This window comes from Cryptotermes secundus, unplaced genomic scaffold, assembly GCF_002891405.2.
Source record: "Cryptotermes secundus unplaced genomic scaffold, Csec_1.0 scaffold413, whole genome shotgun sequence".
NCBI classification, from domain to species: domain Eukaryota; kingdom Metazoa; phylum Arthropoda; class Insecta; order Blattodea; family Kalotermitidae; genus Cryptotermes; species Cryptotermes secundus.
This window is the reverse complement of record NW_019723309.1, coordinates 486,418-506,321: the sequence shown is the minus strand read 5'-3', so window position 1 is coordinate 506,321 and position 19,904 is coordinate 486,418. Positions and strand designations below refer to the sequence as shown.

The following is a 19,904-nucleotide window of genomic DNA, read 5'->3' as shown; positions in this document are numbered from 1 at the left end:
GCGCACGGAAGCAGAGGACATTGCTGGGATCCTCCACCAGGCAACGACTATTGAAGACACAGCAGACTGAGATGACTTAGTACGTACGTGCTGTAGTAAACTGCATGTAGACTGTGTGAATTGGCGATAGCGCCGTAGTTATTTGTAGTGGCGAGGTGTGTGTACAAATTTTCAATAACTCCAATTATCAATCCAACTCTCGTCTATAGTACCCATATCACGTAATAATATATAAACTCCGATGTTCCCTATTTGGATTAAACAAGTCCTGGGATAATTTTAGTAAATATTATATCTCTCTGTCCACATAAATTTTTACGAAAAAACTGCTTCAGCTGATCCGGCATGATATATGAGTCTACTACCTTTACCGACTGGGACATTTAGGCCTTCCGACTAGTAACTCATCTTCCAGAACGTTTTGCATGTATGGTTTTTATTTACCCACGTTTCACTGTCCTCGCAACAGTAATATTACTACATTCCATTACTAACTTCCTGCCATAACTGAATCTTACTTTAAGTAAACCCTATAGCTACCAAATTCCTATTCCGAGCACGCGGTAGCGTAGTTGGTTGAGGCACTATGCTACAAGCCGGAAGATCGCGGGTTCGATTCCCGATGAGGTCATTGGATATTTTCAATTGACCTAATCCTTCCAGCCGCACTATGTGACCAGGGGTCGACTCAGCCTCTAACAGAAATGAGTATCAGAAATCTTTGGATGGTAAAGGGCGGCCGGCGCTTAAGGCTGACAATCTCACCGCCATCTGTGAGTCGATTGTCTAGAAAATGTGGGAGCCTCGACGTCTTGCAATCCTATGGGCCTTCACGGGCTGTTATAGGGATAGCTTTACTTCTTTAATTACTTATATTTTTATACTTTTGACGTTGTTATGGTCCTTTGTTGCATAAATTCCACCATCAACACTCCTTTCAAATCCCAGAAAAAACTGCCATCAGCTTTCTGACAGACAACGTTGTTTAAAATTTTCGACTTGTCTGACGAATGTGTGTGCATCCACTGCTTTGAATTACCTTCGGTTTCGACATTCACAAATAAAATCCAGGTTTCATCATCTGTTACTCCTATCTGATTGAGAAATTCTGTGCCATCATTTTGGCATCGCTATAAGAAAATCAAAGCCGAAGCCATTCTCTGCGTTTTGTGCACACCTGTGAGCATTTTCGGAACCAATCGGTCACAGAACTTGTTATGATAGCCTAGTCTAAATGGGATAATTTCGTAGAGGAGTATGCCTCAAATTTGTGCAAAATTCATATAAAATATTTGAAATTCTTTCACAGATTTTCTTGTCAACACTTTGAACAAAATCATCATTCACTACAGATGATTCACCACTTTGCTATTCATCGTGAACATTTGTTCGCCTATCTTTGAACATCCTGCACCATTGTCTTACAGTTCCTTCATTCATTACATTTTGGTCGTAATATGCTCATAATTCACGAAGGATTTCTGCAGCACTCATGTTTTTAGCATGAAGAAAGCGAATAACAGCGCCAATTTCACACCTGGAAAGATTATCAATCGCAGGACACAACATAACTCACTCCGTAGAGACAAGAACAAACACTAGGTGACCAGTTATGTGATGGTTTACAAGGTAATGAGTCATGTGACGCTACTTCGCATGCGCGAGCTTTCCCCTACTCCTACATTAGTTGCCTAAAATAAACGGAAGTTACTTTCCGAACAGCCCTCATACTTTGAAACGGCCATGACAACCTTCTATGAGGTCCTTTTAAATTCCTGATTCATTAATCATCATACAATTCAACGCTTTATTACTAAGGGTCATTAAGTAAACCATAAATAAATAAATAGGATGGCGAGGTGATTATGAATGATAAATTTTGAGCTATCTGAAATAAAACAGCCGTGAAATATTTTAAGGAATTATGCAAACATTTGGCTGGAAAGATGATGGATGCAGCATTACTGGACAGGCTTTCTTGCGTTCCTTGTTCCCACAGAATTCCAACCCAAGTTCTAAATAACACAACTTTATATGTTACTACTTCTTCGAATAAATTAGTAGGTAGTTTCGGTCTCACCGGTTTCGGATCACTGCTCCTTGAATTCGCCACTGACCCTCGTGGTAGCTTACCCGGCTAACAGACTGCCATCAGATATACCATGACGTCATAACCTGCTCAAAGGTTGCCTTGCATTGCTGAAGAGATGGGGGTGTTTAATTCACAGAGTGGAGCCGCCAATTCCGGGGCAAATGGGGCAGAGAAGAGAGCCCAAACCCTTCGCTCTCGGAATGCAGACTACAATAAGGGTTCTTTACACTATATTTTCATTCAGAGGCTAAATAAACATATAATGAGGAGGTAAGTCGATCTGCCGAGTGGTGGATTAATGATTAATTAATGGGAAAGAATGTGGAAGGAAGAGGTCGTGGCCTGTTACCAGGAACTATGCCGGGATTCGACTGGAGGGGTTGAGGGAAACTCTAAACCATCCCAGTGAGAACAGTCAGTGTCCTGGGCGAGATTCAAACCGGACAACTCGCGAATACAAGCCACAAGCCTTAGCCAACTTGATCTCTCTTGGGTTGTACTCTTTCCGGAATATAATCTGAGCGATCAACACAAAGAGGATGAGATGGTCGTTTAGTATGCATAGATAGATAAGAAATGCATATAAAACACTGAATGGAAGAGCCCACTTGGAAGATCTAGAAATAGATGAAGGAAGAATATTAAAACGGTCTTCGAGAAATAGGATATGAGGGTATGTATGTCATTTATCTGCCTGTCTCATGATAAGGAGCAGTCAACGTAGTAATAAATTTCCGAGTTCTATAAAAGGGCTGACTAACTGAGCAACTATTAGCTTCTCACGGATGACTCTGCTTCATGGGGCTAGTTAATTGATCATTTAGTTTACTTCTGTATGTAAAGGCATAACACATTATAATCTGACGCTATCTTTAACGGCAGAATTTAAATTATAAAACTGGCAGATCTTTTATTTTGTAATCGACATTTCATCTGGAAAGTAAATGTGTGTGCACTCCACGCCGAGGACCCGTAACCACGACAACTGCCTCAATACACCCCCGAAACTGCTATGGACACTGTATGCTTCCTGGGGGTTACTTTCAGCTTAACAGGGGTTTGGACTGAACGGGGCTGTCGCCGCTACTGCGTTTGCATCATAAGAGAGTTACCATCCCGTATGAGAGAATCCAACCCCCTCAGCCATGACGGCACATATCCCTTGGCTTATGTCTCTTCCACCCCCCCTCCCTTGATTATCTAATTTGCTCGTCCTCGCATGGATCAGGTTCCGAGGGTCGGTTGCAGTTCTACAGTCCCAATACATAAGAGACGCAGAGGTATAAGCGAAGCGTACGGAAATTAAATTTGGGATTTAAGGACACGTCACTCAAAATCCGCGCTTTTTATGGGTGCTCTCTGATTTTGTAAAGGAAACTCTGGCAGTACATCAATTACATCTGGTGTAGATGAAATGTATCTAACAAAATTTAGGGTTATATTATCTAAAATTTAAGTATTTTCGTTATAACAGCTTTATATGTTTACAAATGGCTGATGGATGAGGATAGAATTCTTCCATCCACCAGGAAGATCTCATGGAAAGAAACATAAGGAGTTAATACCAAGATAGCACCAACTCAAATGTACTTCTAGAACCAAACATGTTAGCCGTGGGGCTAACAAATCCTCACCGTAAAACACAAGTTTGTTACGAAAATGTTCTAGTATTTGCATACCGATAAAAATTCAAATTTATTTCAGGAGTTCTCTTCTGCATAATTATCTCCACATATGACCCTTTCTGGTTCGTAGAGGATTTTAAGAGGTTCGTTTTGACATGCGATATGCTGCCAGTATTGCGGATGTCACGGTTCTCATACAAGTACTGCGCATGTGCGATGTGTAGCACAACACTGAGGTCATACCTATAGAGGAAACAGATTACAGCGGCCGGGGAATGCACAAATACCACTGCGGGCGTGGGTCTCGTCACAGGAGAGTATTAATTCTGGGCAGAAGAGTGCCATGCGACTGACAGGAAAATGCATCAACCTGCATGCCGACTGTTGTTTGGTTGCTCTAAGCAGCACAATTCACTATTCATAACGACGACTATGAGGTGCATTCTCTTCGAAATCGTGTACATACCACGAGGAAAGCCTAGCAAGAACTACGAGTTCGTCGTAATAATTACAAGCTTACACAATTTACTGTCAAATTTCTACGCATAATTTTCAGTTAATATAAAGTGTAGGAAGAGGTGCCTTCGTATGAATACTCACAAAGTTACATTTCAAACTGTTACTACGTGAAAAATATTAAGGCCTCTAAGTAAAGTTGTCCCTGTAACAGCCCGTGAAGGCCCATAGGGTTGTGAGACGTTGAGGGTCCCACATTTTCTAGACAATCGGCTCACAGATGGAGGAAATGTTGTCAGCCTTACTCGCCGGCCGCGCTTTACACCCTGGGAAGATTCCAGGTACCATTTCTGTTAGAAGCTGAGTCGAGCCCATGGTCATAGCGCGGCTGGAAGGATTAGGTCAATTGAAAAATTCCACCCCATCAGGGCTCGAAACCGCGACCTTCCGGCTTGTAGCATAGTGCATCAACCAATTACGTTACCGCGTGGCCCGGTTCAGGCCGATGATATATAGAAACTGTAGATACTCGTATGTTGTAATGCACTCCTTCATGAGGAGTATGCACCAAGTCCAGTAAATTGTAAAAATCTATCAAAGAACAAATCTCTACTTAGACACTACTAGCAGAGTATACATTATGCATGCGATCAGGATCTACTTACTTTGCTAGCAGAGTGTACATTATGTATGCGATCAGGATCTACTTACTTTCCTAGCAGAGTGTACATTATATATGCGATCAGGTTCTACTTACTTTGCTAGCAGAATGTACATTATGTATGCAATCAGGATCTACTTACTTTGCTAGCAGAGTGTACATTATGTATGCGATCAGGATCTATTTACTTTGCTAGCAGAGTATACATTATGTATGCGATCAGGATCTACTTACTTTGCTAGCAAAGTGTACATTATATATGCGATCAGGATCTATTTACTTTGCTAGCAGAGTGTACATTATGTATGCGATCAGGATCTACTTACTTTGCTAGCAGAGTGTGCGCCATGTATGGGAAGGTTTGGCAGCAAATTGACAATTTACCGCGCCATTATTCGGGTATTGGTGGGGCGATAGAAGTGATAAGCTTGCAGGTTCATTAGGTGCCACTTCACTGCGCTCTGGCACGGCGAGCGTCACAAACAGAAGAAGAGCGCGCGGCGTGAGGCCAACAATAACGCAGCGCGATTCAGCATCAACTGTCCGCCATTTCTCCTCCTGATAACGTATATTTACACTTCGGCACACGAAAATATTTGCTTATTCAATTAACGGAGGATGTTTATTCACGCAATTTTTCCGTATTCGAATGAATCCGGCGGTATATACAAGTGCAGGAGGGCCACAGGCCTGCCCACCTTCTACGTTTCGGCCTATTATATTCTGGTGCAATTTTTTTTTCTGTTATGGAAGTGCATTTACTAACGTCATTGCGTCTATTTGTACCCTCTTATGTCGGTATATATCAATTAAATACCCGCTGAACAGAGTTCCACAGAATTTGATTAGGGAGTTTACTAAAATACGTCTATTCATTGCAATTTTTGGCTAGAAACAGAAAAGAATAACTGGCAATTTTCTCGTATCCCGACCGTAGCTCACTAAGTGTTTATCGTAGTGGATCCCTGGACGCTTCCATCATGCGTCTGGGACAGCAAGAGCAGCCTTCTACCATAGCGTCGCTTGTTGGATGTCGCTGACAACTGCTTGAAGAGCGGGAATAGTTCTCAACTTCTGAAGGGAACTTCCACTTACTCTCTATTCAAACTGACCAATGGAGGCAAGAAAATGAAGTTGCAGACTTCCGAGCCTGATTCACAACACGCAATGCCTCTCGCTCCTAAGCGCCGTAGCGTTGGAATACTGCGTTATGTATCATATCTCCAACTACGGGGCAGAATACTACTTGCATAGGTGCTCAGCTAGTCAAGAAAATCCGCGTCTCGCACAGAACCTCCTTGGCATGACCTGTCACGGATCCCTAACCTTGGCCACATGAATCCAATCCACAATCACCCATCTGATACCTAACCGAAATAAAATAAACAGTTATTTAATATTGTAACGGATTTGATCAACGCTTTGTCAGGCAACAGCTTTGTAAATACGGTCCAACACGCAGCAGTAGAGGAGGTTGTATTTCCCGTGTCCGCCGGTGACGTCACGCAGCGGTGGGTTGTGGTCACGTGACATGTATTTCCTGTGATCCGTTCCTCGGCTATATAAGTGAGAGAATTCGTTCGGTTCAGTAACGAGTCAGTTCTCGGTAGGAGATAGGTACGGGAAATTCGTAGTTGAAGAAGAGTACAATAAGCCAAGCTGTGAAGATTTAACGTGTGATTTTAAGACTTTATGTGTGCTGCAGCACAGTGATATTGGGAGTGTGTGGTTCAGTGACACTGTTACAGTTCCTGTTATAAATCCGTGAGGTCTAGTGCAGATAAACTGAGAAAATTAGGTGTAGAATTATTGTAAATTGTGTAAATCAGTAATATTTTTAAAATTATTTGTAGTTATGACCTGTAAGTATCCAATAACTCCAATTATCAATACAAACCCGAGTCTCAGTCACTGTTACACGTGACAATATTATCTTCCCATTGTGTTCTAGATCTTCCTAGGTCTCTTATTTTGAAGATTTCCGACCCCATATTATGAGAGCGCAACCACAACGTTTTATTTGTTACAGCCATTTTCATCCGATACATATATTTTTTTCATTCTCTCCTTGAACAAGTTGCATAGGCCCTGGTTTCTCAGAAGAAATGCGTCGGTACTAGGAAACGGCCCGTTGAGATCAAAGGTAAATTGAAGATATTGATAACTAACATAAATCGTGAAGAATTCTAACTTCTGGGATATAATGATATGTAGTCCGTTGAAAGTCAACAGACGTTTAGGAGGAACATGTCTCCTCCATCTTCAGGGCAGAAGAGTAAGCCAAGATAGAAACCAGCGCGAGAGAATATTGCAGAAGCGACATGTTCCGCCGTAAGGTCGGTTAACTTTCAGCGGACTACACAGTGTTATAACCGAAAAACATAGCCACAGGTCTGAGAACCTCAATTCCTGCAACTATTTAGCAATATCTACAAATTCCAGAGATACATACATCGAGTTAAAAATACGAATACGATCCGAATGAAATTATTCACACGAAAAGTTGGTGTTTAAAGGATTTAAAGAGACGTCCATTTAACTCATCAAGTGGTCAGAGTTGCTGGCTACAGAACCAGAGGCCCGGCTTCGATTCCCGGAGCTACCAGATTTTCTAAGAATTAGTGGGTCTGGAACGGGGTTCACTCAGTCTCGTGAAGATAACTGAGAAACTATTTCAAGAAAATAGCGGCTCCGGTCTAGAAAACAGAGATTAATGGCCGTGGGGAATCGTTGCCCTGATCACGCGACACTCTCTATCCTCTAAAGGTGGTACTAACTTCGCCGACAAGCGGCGGTCGCTCGGTCAGTATAGTTCGCTTGCGGACTGCAGGCCACGGAGTACCCAACAAAAACGCTGCTGTTCCAGAAATTACGAAAACCACACCGGTAAATAATATGATCTCTGTAGATGATCGATCTACATAAATGACTGTAGACGAAATCATTTCCATTTTAGGCCCAAGCACCCAGTCAAGAAGGGAGCTGCGACAGCTCAGTCGGTATAGCGACTACGCTACGGGCTGGACGATCAAGGAATCAAGATCCAATTTCCAGTGGGAACAAAATATTTGTCTCCTCTCCATAAGTTCCAGGCAAGCTCTGGATCCCACACTCCATCCTACCCTAAGGGTATTAGGAGCTGTTCACCGGGGATAAAGCGGCAGGGGTGTGAAGCTGACCACTCACCTACATCTAGTACCAAGATCAAGAAAATGTGGATCTATACATCCACTCCCCATACGCCTTCATAGCTTAGTGCTTAATTAGTTAAGCACAGGGACAACTTTACCAGTTTTAGCTTTAACTTTAATTAAAATGATTCTGCAATGTTGTAATGAGATGCTATAATCGAGAATATTTCTTTTGGCCTTTCGAGGTCATTCCGTCACCCCCCCCCCATTGCCAATCTGTAGGACTCGCCCTCGCTACCTGCTCGCCCCCACTTTCCTCAAAATATTAAGCGCTTGCAATATGGCTGCCCCTCCTTCTTTAAATCTTTTGGGGGAGATTAGATTGCTTAATAGTTTGGTATCTTGGTCTTGGGTTAGTATGTTGTTTCTGGTGGCCTTGTTAGTATGTTGTTTCTGGTGGCCTTGTTAGTATGTTGTTTCTGGTGGCCTTGTTAGTATGTTGTTTCTGGTGGCCTTGTCTTTCTTTAGATCTGCCTATACTTTGTATCTTTTCTCTTATAGACAACATGGGGCCTATTATTCTCGTGTTATTCGTGTTCTTCTGAACAAACACATTCCTTTTTCACTGTATTTGAATGTTGTAACACATTCAAAGGTTATGACCTTGAAAGGACTAAATACATCTCGGTGACTATAACAATAACAGTACAATGTAACTAAATGAGCTTCACAGGAGTACTTATACTTGGGCTGATGGGCTTTTTCTTGAAGAAAAGCAGTCGGTCCAGTCCTTCTTGTGTTTCTGGATATCTTCTTCCCTCTGGTATATTACCACTCACAGCTCTAACAATTCTGTCTTCCCTTAATCTTGATACGTGATTATCCTTCTCCTCTCGCCGTTTTAAAATCCATTCTCCTTTGGCTGTACTCCGCATTGCTGTGTAATGCCCTGACTAGTAACATGGTCTAATTTTGTTTTCCCCACTGCCTTAAAAATTTCGCTTAGTGGGGGGTGGAGTCCAACTGGGTCCACTCGGCACGGCGGCTACTGATTGGCCTATTGTACCTACCCCGGGTGATTATGATGATGGAGAATTTTGTGGAATGAAGGTTGGTAGGGGAAACCGAAGTACTCGGAGAAACCCCGCCCCAGCGCCACTTTGTCCACCACAAATCCCACTTTACTAGACCCGGGATCGAACCAGGGCTGCCGCGGTGATAAGCCAGCGACTAACCGCTTGAGCTATGGCGCGGCCTTCCCCACTGCCTTCCTCAAGGTGTTCATATCTGTGGTTTCTGATAGTTGTTCTGTTGCAGAAGTGTCCACTCTTGTCTCGACAGAATATGCAATAATTGGTCTTACGCTGATCTCTAAATTCTTGCTTTAGGGTCCTAGTTTAGATATTTATTCCTCTGTATCGTGTCCTTTAGATATCCGGATATTCTGGCTTCTTTATGGGTCAAGATGAACTTATTTAAGTCGTGTTTTAATAGAGCTACTGTAAACCAGCTTGAAATCGCTCCTCAATTGTCCTCACGAGGCTGAGTGAACCCCGTTCCAGACACACTACTTCTCAGAAAATCTGATAACGCCGAGAATCGAAACCGGAACCTCTGGCTCTGTAGCCCGGAACTCTGACCACTAGACCACAGAGACGGCCCGTTGCGCTGACCACGCGACACCCTCTATCCGCCAAAGTTGACACTAACTTCGACGACAAGAGCGGTCGCTCGGTCGGTATAGTTATCTTGCGGATTACAGGCCACGGAGTTCGTCTTTTGTTTGTAAGCCAGCTTGAACCTAACCTGAGCCCAACAAACACTCTTCAACACGTATCTGGCAATAGTGCCACGGGAAGCCTTTCTTGTCGATGTTTGTAATTAATTTAAGTTACCTCATCAAAGACAATATTATCCAGCAAATCTCAGTATTATATGGAGTTTCATTAGATTCTCCAATTTGGACCCAAATGCACCGGGGGGGAGGGATCCACCCCACATACACTTGCGTTGCTATGGGCAACCCTCTGCTATAAGGCGAGGTTTAGGGGAGAGAACACTCTAAACGTCCAATCAGAGAAAAAGGAGACCACTCCTCCATTGTGTGCATAACCAATCAAATATGATCGTATTCACCCGGACATAAGGACACATACACAGTTTTATAACAAGGGGTGGTTTAAATGGAACGTGTGTGACTGATGTAAGATTCTATATTTAACCGCCACAGTCTGGCCTGATGAAGGGGCGACGTTGTGGTAGATAACTCCCAAAGTAGCGGGAACTTCGCTTCGCGATATAATCAGTAAAAGGATGTGATTATGTCAATATTACGGCATTTCGTTAATAATCCTTCACAGACACACGTAAACAAAACCAAATTATAAACTTACTAAATTAATTAATAGAGTAAATCATTGTTAAGATTATAGACTTCTCGTGCTTCATATATAATAAAAATTTACTGTGGTGAAATGGACAAGAATAAATTAAATTACTTCAAAGTGAGACTACAAGCTGAAAGTGTCATGGGACTCCAAGCGTGAACGAGAGTATATTCCAACATTTTTGCAATGGATATTCTGCAGCAGAGAGATAAGAGATTGCAAGATGTCAGAAGCCAACATACTTCTTTCCTCATAGAAGACATTCTGTTTCGACCCAAACCTACTCTTCCTCAGGTAAGGTATAAAAGAATGAAGGTCAGCGGGTGGTGTTATCAGAGGGCCAGAACAGGATATTCTGTTAGAGTATTTAGTGCCAAATAACCTGAATATCAGTCGATATATTGTCGCCTCATGTCCTTTGCATAATAACAGGACTTCAAATCAATTAGCCTATGTAAGCTTTACTTTAACTTTTATTTTTGGTTTGATATGTATTCAAGGTAAGCCGATAACAGTGGCCGGTCTTAATGGCGGATCATTCACAACTATAAGAACAATGTTTTTCAGTCGCATCCAATATTATATAAATTCAGTATTTTATATTGTGATGTATAGACCCATTGCTGAGCCAGATAAACACCTTCCCGCGGAGACAGATTCTCGGTAAACAAGCCCGCAACAAATAAATTACCAACAATAGAGTAGATCCATTGTTCGGTAACGCCCGCAATACAGGCGTGCAACAATACCACAGATCTTGCAAGAGATGTTTTCTATGTTGGTAACCCCATGTCCATTGTTAAGCAACGACCCAGTAAGCACATTCGAGGGAATAAGCGACAATAGAGGATGGCCATTTCTACGCAGTGGACATGCTTTCTGTGCTGTGATCCGACCCGAGGCTATATATCCAGAAACCCATGTTGGCGTGACAGACCACTCACCTTCAATTAGTGCCAAGGTCAAGAAAATGTGGACCTATACATCAACGCCGCCACACGCCTTCATGGCGTAGTGTTTAATTAGTTAAGCACAGGGACAACTTTATTTTTTTTAACATTTAAACCCGTCTTTTAAATCACCCGTACACGCCACAATAGTCATAAAGTAGGCGAACATCCAGCGAACAATTTTGAATCAGCATAATAGCATAAAACGTGTAATTAAATCAACTTACTGGAGGCTAATATTACGATCCAGTAGGATAAAAGGAAACTTCTTATGTTATCATTCGGAAGCAGAGTCTAGAACGCCAACGCTCATTTTGTTTCTTTCTTTCTTTATGAATCATTTAAATGCACTGTGAGGAAGTTAGTTTAAATATAGCGTGGAGTGATAGAATGATTGGTGAACAATGAATTGTAAATGATCTGGAAGGAAGCTGTCATGACTTAATTTGAGGTACTCTACTGACGACACGAAATACCTCAGTCAAAATTGCCGGTTCCGGAAAGATACTTGAACCTTGGACCCCCCGAATCACAACTAGATGTACTAACCAACCAACCGACTGTTTCATAATATTTAATGTTGTGTTTTGAAAAATTATCACTAGATCTTATCAACTACATTGACTTAAACTTATAGGCATGTTCTCTCTCAAGTTCCAGACACTTGTCTAATTTGTTAGCCTCTCCTCCCCGACGACAATATTACAATAGTCCCAGGGATTAAATCTAGTTAGTTCACTAACTCGCCTTGCATCTGTAAAACCGCCTACTCTTAGGCTGACCTTAACTACAGAGGTGTCAGAGAAGTTTCATACCCTTCAGGCGGAAGAGAGAGCTTCTACAGAATCCTACATAGTTCCTTGCGTATGACGGACCTATGTAAAGCTATCCCTGTAACAGGCCGTGAAGGCCCATAGGGTTGTGAGACGTCGAGGTTCCCACATTTTCTTTAGACTGCGATATCCGCAGTATAATCAGCTTTGAAACAACCGATTTTCGCCTACGATAAATATATATTGAGCAAGACCAAATTAAGTTCAAAATCGTGAAGGGTGCATTCGGAAAATACGTATAGCCCGTTCTATTATGAGTAGATAACAACTTTCTACTTTACTTTTACTTTTTGCGTTTTGTAAAGTAAGTTGGTTACAATGAGTTTACTATTCGAATGGAAACAATGCAAAATCTTGAAGAATTCTGGGATGACACCGTGTAGTCTGGTAGGTATTTTTTGCCGACGGTTCAAGAACAATCTGCTTCCATTTTTAGGATAGAAACGCAATCTTCTACCTTTAAGATGGAGGCAGAAAAGTCTTCCGAAACCGCGAAAAACACCTATTAGACTACATGGCATCATACTCAAGAACACATGGGCGGTGTATTGAGAACCTCAAAGCTTACAATGCCGAAGAATAGGAACTGGAACACAACTGAGTACGGCCTATGTTCAACGTATAAAGTAAATTATATGGCGACATGTGTATCCATCTCTAGGTAACGCCTCGGTAAACAATCCCGCAATAAATACGCAACCAGCAATAGAGTAAACCTATTTCTAGGCAATGACTCCGTAAACATATTCCCGCGGCAAGGAATACGCAGAAAACAATCGGATAACTTCTGTTGCTATTTAATAGCACTGTAAATTTAACAATAGAACCGGTGTCGCAAGAAATGTTTTCTATGTGGTTCGCATATATTTATTGCTGGGCAACGACTGTGTTTTCTGTGCAGTGGTCCGACCCGTCTATATAACGAGAAGCCAACAATAATTGTCAGTTCACAATAGACAGACCCATCCTCTCATCAGAGAGGGCGCCTCACAATAACAAGACTGTAACTGTCAAACATTAATACTAGTAAATATCTGGTCATAAGATCCAGATTTGGCTCGACACCAAGACTGACTGATTGACTGGTCGTCAGTCGCAATATGACTTTGACTTTGACTTGAATTATCAGTTCAGTTGAAAGTCAATTGAAATTCGACCCTTGAAGAGAAGACTTTTTATGCGTTGTATTTACAGTGAGACTGTTATAAATCCGTTGCAAGGATACGACTAGTGAAGACTGAGAAGACTTAGCGTGTCCTAGTGATTTATGAACTGCGTAGATTAGCGACAGCGACCACACGCAAAGTTAAGAACGCAGTAACTCTCTGATAGTGTGTAACAACAGATACGGCATTCCGACATGAGACGATACTGCAGTGGCCAGGACAGGTAGAACCACTTCATGTTGGTGAACAGGCTCGTGCCAGGTAGCGGAAAGGTTCGCACCAATGCCCTAACTAAGAAACCGTCTCTGTCGAAAAGGGCATTCGATCAGGCTCAACATTTAATCAGCTGCTCATGATTAAGAGAGAACTTGCACCTCAGAAATTAATGGAATCCTGGAGAGAAACGCATAACTACGAGAGCCTTAACCAGACACTATTAAGAAAGCTGTCCCTGTAAGAGGCCGTGGAGGCCCACAGCGGTGTGAGAGATCGAGGCCCCCTCATCTTCTAAGACAATCAGCTCACAGATTGCGGTGAGATTGTCAGCCTTACGCGCCGGCCGCCTTTAACACCCCAGGAAATTTCCTGGTACTCATTTCTGTTAAAGGCTGAGTCGACCCCAGGACCATAATGCAGCTGGAAGGATTAGGTCAATTGAAAAAAATCAATGACACCGGGAATCGAATCCGCGACTTTCCGGCTTGTAGCATAGGACCTCAACCAACTACGCTACTGTGTGCCTCCTCCAAATACTATTAACTTAAGGGTAAATTTGCCCCGCTTAATTAAGCACTGCGCCACGAAGACTCGTCTAGGAATTGAGACACATCACCACTCTTGACCTCGGCACTAGATGGTAAGTGGTGAGCTTCACGTCCCGGCCGCTTTACCCCTGGGATAGAGCCCCGCCTTCCGGTATCTGCTGGAAAGGATAAATACAGAAATGGTCTTGATACTGCCGGGAATCGAACCTCGGCCGCCCAGCCCATAGCCCGCCTCTATAGGTAAGAGAATGAGGTCTGCCGGATATGAAACAAGTGAGAATGCATACTATCAAGTTCTGATAGGAAACTCTGAAGGTAAGAGAAACATTTTCGCAAGCCAGAATTGAGTTTTAATGCTAACCCATACTGTTGAGTGATTAAGTCTTTCGTTCTAGGTCCCGATTATGGGTCCGGCGTTGAGTCGTGGCTCCTCTGTGCTGTCCAATGGCTACTACATGCTGCACGCTGCCTATCTTCATCCTGCAGCTCATCCCTACCTGCACAAAGCGGAGCCCTTCTTCCAGACGCCAGGTAGGTATGTGACCCCAATCGCACACGGGAGACGAGAGAAGCATCTGGCCATGTCATGAGGATATTAAGTTTAGTTGTAAATTAAAGGGAGATTTTTATATTTCCCATATCTAGCCACAGTCTTTACAGATAGCCATGCCCTAGATTCGCTCACACATCCTTTGAGGTGCACTCTGAAATCTCGACTTGATAGAATCTGCATGCTATTAACTCCACAATTTCTGGAACAGAGCTCATAATAATAATAATAATATATTAAATTATTTGATTCGATAGTTCAGGGCACGATTACAGCAATACAGAAACACGAACAGAAGAAAAAACGGAAGAACAGAATAAAATAAAAAAATACATTAATATCATGTAAACTGAAATGTATTTTTCCAGAAGTATCAATAGGCTTACGAACTGAATTTGCAGTTACGTGACTAATAATAATGGGTTCTGGATTTGATTATTGTATTTATTGGCATTTCTTTACAATTCTAGTCGATAACAGCTTACACATTGAACTCCTCCTGCACGACGTCTGTCTGATGAATCTCTCCTCTTCTCGAATTCATGAATGAACTCCTTTTTAACTGCCACGCGGCCCAAATATACGTCACAATATCGAACAGTTAATTGTCCTCTATTATTCTGTTTGTTGTCACGGTAATTCCTTTGTCAATATTCATTGCCGCTGAAACCTTTGCCTAGCAAAATTACTTCTGCTCTGCTGCTATTCAGACTTTTAGGCAGTGTTTACCGAGCCGTTGCCTAATAGATGGTCGTATTCCGTCGCAGTATATTCTGAGCAGAAATTCGAATGGCTACTATTTCTACAACACAAGGATAAGACTTAGTGGAAATATATACATTTACTGAAAACAAGAATTTGTGGGACGAAATAATCGACCACGTTTCTTTAATGGGACACGGACAACATAGAAAACCAAAAAATAGGAAGGGTCTCAGACAGTACGGTGATCTCATAAGCCTTTCATTCTTTCAAAATAAGGAACATAGGCTAATAATGAATCTAAGTTACAACATACAAGTATGCTATTCAGTGATTGCGGACTTAGTACTTTAAACAAAACAAAAAAAAAGATGAAGCCGTGCTTATTCTTACTTAAGCAGTAGGCCATGAAGACGTATGGGGAAGTTGACGTATAGCTCCAGAATTCTTGACCTCGGAAATAGGTGGAGGCGAATGGTCAGCTTTACAAAGTAGCAACTTTATCCCCGGGGCAAGAACCCCCCTTAACCACCGGATATGAGGCTGGGTGAGGTCCAGAGCCGTTCTGAGATCTGTGCATTGGAGAAAAAAAACACTCGCTCTGCAGGAAATCGAACCCCAGCCTTCCAACCCGTAACCCGAAACTACACCGACTGAAATATCCCTGCTCTATAGCTCATGGGTATTTTTTATAAAACGTGTTTAAATTGCGAAAGTGAGTTCTCTCTCGAGTGTGATTACTGACAAAGTGAAATCACTATAATGAAGTTGCTATTGCCACTGAAACAAGGCAAATGCCTTGCAAGATCTTTCTTACTGCTAAACCCTTTGTGTCCTTGCTAGTTTCCGGTCTAGATACCCGAGATTAACGGCCGTGGGGATCCGTTGCGCTGACCACGCGACACCCTCTATCCGCTAACGTTGGCACTAACTTCGTCGACAAGCGGCGGTCGCTCGGTCGGCATAGTTCGCTCGCGGACTAAAACCACGGAGTATTAGTATTAGTATTCTACTTGTCTGCGCAGGTCTAGGTTTCGGCGGCCTGTTTGCGGGCGACGCTGGAGATATGGGGGCCAAGCACTGTCGGCGGCGGAAGGCGAGGACAGTGTTCTCGGACCACCAGCTGATGGGCTTGGAAAAGCGGTTCGAGTCTCAACGGTACCTCTCCACACCAGAGCGTGTGGAGCTGGCGAATGCTCTCAAACTCTCGGAGACTCAGGTGAGAATGAGATGGAAACCGGGAAAGAATGCTGAGAAACCTAGGAAAAGGCTCAGTTAAGGCTGACGCCAGGCTGAATTTGTACTAACTTGAAAACCAGGGAAGATTATTGAGTAAAGGATGTCAGGCTCTGGTAAAACTGATGTAAGACTCACTTGGCAATATCATAAGGCTCAGATGAGATTACACAGATGACCAGATTCAAACGGAAAATATGATGAGGCTCGGGTAAGATTGAAGTTAAACTGATATCTTAACCTAATCATAGTGAACTGGCACGACATACTGGGAGCGACAGAGAAAATATGAGGTCCAAATGAGACTTGGATGAGGTTAAAACGAAGTTAAGGGTAAGGTGATACAAAGGTGAGACGGGCTTAGCATGTGGCTCAGATAGGGATGTTTCCAGTTTCAGGTAGTATTGGTTTAGGGCTCGGGTAAGTATGGTTTGGGGTTGGGAAAAACTTCGGGTTCAGGTGAGAAGAATATTTAACATGGATGAGGGCCAGAGAAGATCAGAGGCACCAGTTCAATAGAAGAACAACATAATATCAAAGAAACAGATCAATACTTTCTGTGTGGGGGGGGGGAGTGCATGTTGAAACCCCGTTTTCAGAAAGGGCACAATTGAAATCAAGGGAATACTGACATGACAAAGTGTGATTAAGGGAATAGTTGTGATGAAGGAACAAACATACATGTCAACATCGAAGGTGATATAAAAATGTGTGTAATAAAATTAAATACTTATGCAATATTAGTAAAACTGAAATTTACTTTAAATAATTATTAAGACAACTTTAAAAGGTAACTAATATTTATTAAAAACCACTATAAGCTCCGACCTCATGGATCACTATTATATGATATATTATCAGAAAATCTATCACTGAATTGTAAAGATAAAAAAAAGGTAAGTTTGTTCCTGGACTTAACTAATTAAGCACTACGCCATGAAGGCCTATAGTGGAGTGGATGTATGGATCCACATTTTCTTGGCCTCGGAACTTTTTGGAGGTGAGTGGTCAGCTTCATTCCCCGGCCGTTTTACCCCCGGGGAAAGAGTCCCCGGTACCCAATGGATAGGAAGCTGTGTGGGCTCAGAGTCGGTGTGGACCACGTGGAAAACAAAAAATGTTTGACCCTAACGAGGCTCGAACTCCGACCCCTCGGTCGTCCAGTCCGTAGCCAGCCGCTATGCCTAATTAGCTATCCCGGTTCTACCATCACTAAAATGCCGTTACCTTTTTCTACCTTATTGAAAATCTGGATCCGGTACTGTAACAGGTTTACATTATTTTCTATATATTAAAACTTGACATATATTATAAATATTTCCAAAGAAAATTGTGTGAATTAATACTAATTGCTAATACAACGATTATAGAAACAGCAAAGAACTAATAATAACTTCCTTGAAGGGACTGAGGCAAACCGCTAAAAATTCTCGGTCAGGCTGGTCGAAAATCGAATCTCCTGAATGCAGTTCCCAAGGGTTTCTGCTTAAGGCAGCCTGCTCGGTGTCGTAACCCAGAAGCTACAAGAGCGATTCGTTAAAGATGCGACACCTTAACTCCCCGTCCCTTACTTCGCTGAAATGAAGTAGCGACACGCCACTAACCGCCATGAACGGAAACGTTTCTGTGTCCAGGTGAAGACATGGTTCCAGAACCGCCGCATGAAACACAAGAAGCAGCTGAGGAAGCTGAATGAGGACGCCAAGTACAGCAACGCAGAGAGAGCCACTTCCGGTGAGTACAGTGGCGTGCTGCTTTCTTCCTTCATACACAATTTATACAACAATGTTACTTGCTTTAGGTACGTTTCGCCTGTAAGGCACGCCATGTCCGTTCGCCTTTCCTGACGTAACAGCATCAAACTCCCCTAACAGACTTACATTAAATTCGGGCGTTACAATCCTGTAATTAATTTTGTCCACCTGTATTTACTTTGGATTAATTTGGATCTATTTTAAAGATTAATTTAATTAAAGGTCTAAATGAACAATTACTAATGTCTATTGCGCGCTTTGACAAATTATGATAAAACATAAAATTAAGAATTTTTAATACACGAGTTACCATATTATTTTACAATATACACGTAATATCAACAAATTTTTTTTATTGCTAGTGGGGTGGGACTAAGTCCCTTGTACTGCGGCCGCTTCTGGCCTATTGTACCAGCCCCAGATGATAGGTGAGGGTGATTGTGGGGCAATTGGTGGAAGGAAGATTGGCAGGGGAAACCGAAGTATTCGGAGAAAACCTGCCCCAGCGCCACTTTGTCCACCACAAACCCCACTTGACAAGACAGGGATCGAACCAGGGCCGCCGCGGTGGAAAGCCAGCTACTAACCGCTTGAGCTATGGCGCGGCCAATCAACAAAGCTTAATAAATCATGCATTTATTTCTTTACATGACTGATTTGGCACTTGGGCCATCAGCAGAACCTCACTTAGGAATCGCATTGTGTACATCAGCCACTGTTTACATACTTGTATTTTTAATATTTGTCTATATAATAATTAATATCGTTTTACATTTTGTTTAAATTTCGGCAGTTTCGAATTTAGTCTTTGAAAAGGACTAAAGTAATAATTGTACGTCTAATTGTTTGTGTCACTTTTTTAAAGACTTTTCTTCATTCTTGTTTATTTTTCATTTACTGCGTCGATACAATTCAAATTAATATTATTCTTCTGCATTTTGATTGCGATTTTAATAACAAGTGTTATCCCTTCCAAATTCATTATTTATTATGGTCTCATTAGCTTTCATTCATTTTCACTTAAGTACCAACAAATGCTTTTGGTATATCCCACTATGTATCCACCTAAGATAAAACCATTAAAATACAAGTTTGTAATAAACTATAAAATATATAAGACGACCGCCCCTGTGATCTAGTGGTCAGAGTTCCTGGCTACAGATCCAGAGGTCCCGGGTTCGATTAACGGCGCTACTAGATTTTCTGAGAAATAATGGATTTGGAATGGGATCTACTCAGCCTCATGAGGATAATTGAGGAGCTATTTCAAGGAAATAGCTTCTTGTGGCGACAGCTAACCTAACTACATATAGTACTTGCATACAAATCTCCTATTTAGTGTTGCCTAACAAGTGTCCGTCATCTAGAGCGACGCCCGGCATCCTCATGTCGCCTCGTCATTTAGCTGATCCCCGCTTAATTTGTAATGCACTGCTTATACATAGAAAACATACAGACGCCATGCGTAAAGTAACCAAACAAAACAAACTCCGTGGCCTGTAGTCCGCAAGCGAACTATACCGACCGAGCGACGCCGCTTGTCGGCGAAGTTAGTGCCAACTTTTGCCGATATAGGGTGTCACGTGTTCAGCGCAAC

At 42.3% G+C, this 19,904-nt stretch overlaps 1 protein-coding gene across 1 annotated transcript in view; it reads left to right on the top strand.

Moving 5' to 3' along the window:
• Positions 1-10,271: 10,271 nt before the first annotated feature.
• Positions 10,272-19,904, top strand: part of LOC111861772 (brain-specific homeobox protein homolog) — a 31,916-nt gene continuing 22,283 nt past the window's right edge. Inside the window, exons 1-4 of the mRNA XM_033750453.1 lie at positions 10,272-10,646; positions 14,461-14,596; positions 16,343-16,536; positions 18,188-18,287. Coding sequence (XP_033606344.1) covers positions 10,539-10,646; positions 14,461-14,596; positions 16,343-16,536; positions 18,188-18,287 — 538 coding nt within the window. The 5' untranslated portion in view covers positions 10,272-10,538. The remainder of the gene's footprint in view (positions 10,647-14,460; positions 14,597-16,342; positions 16,537-18,187; positions 18,288-19,904) is intronic.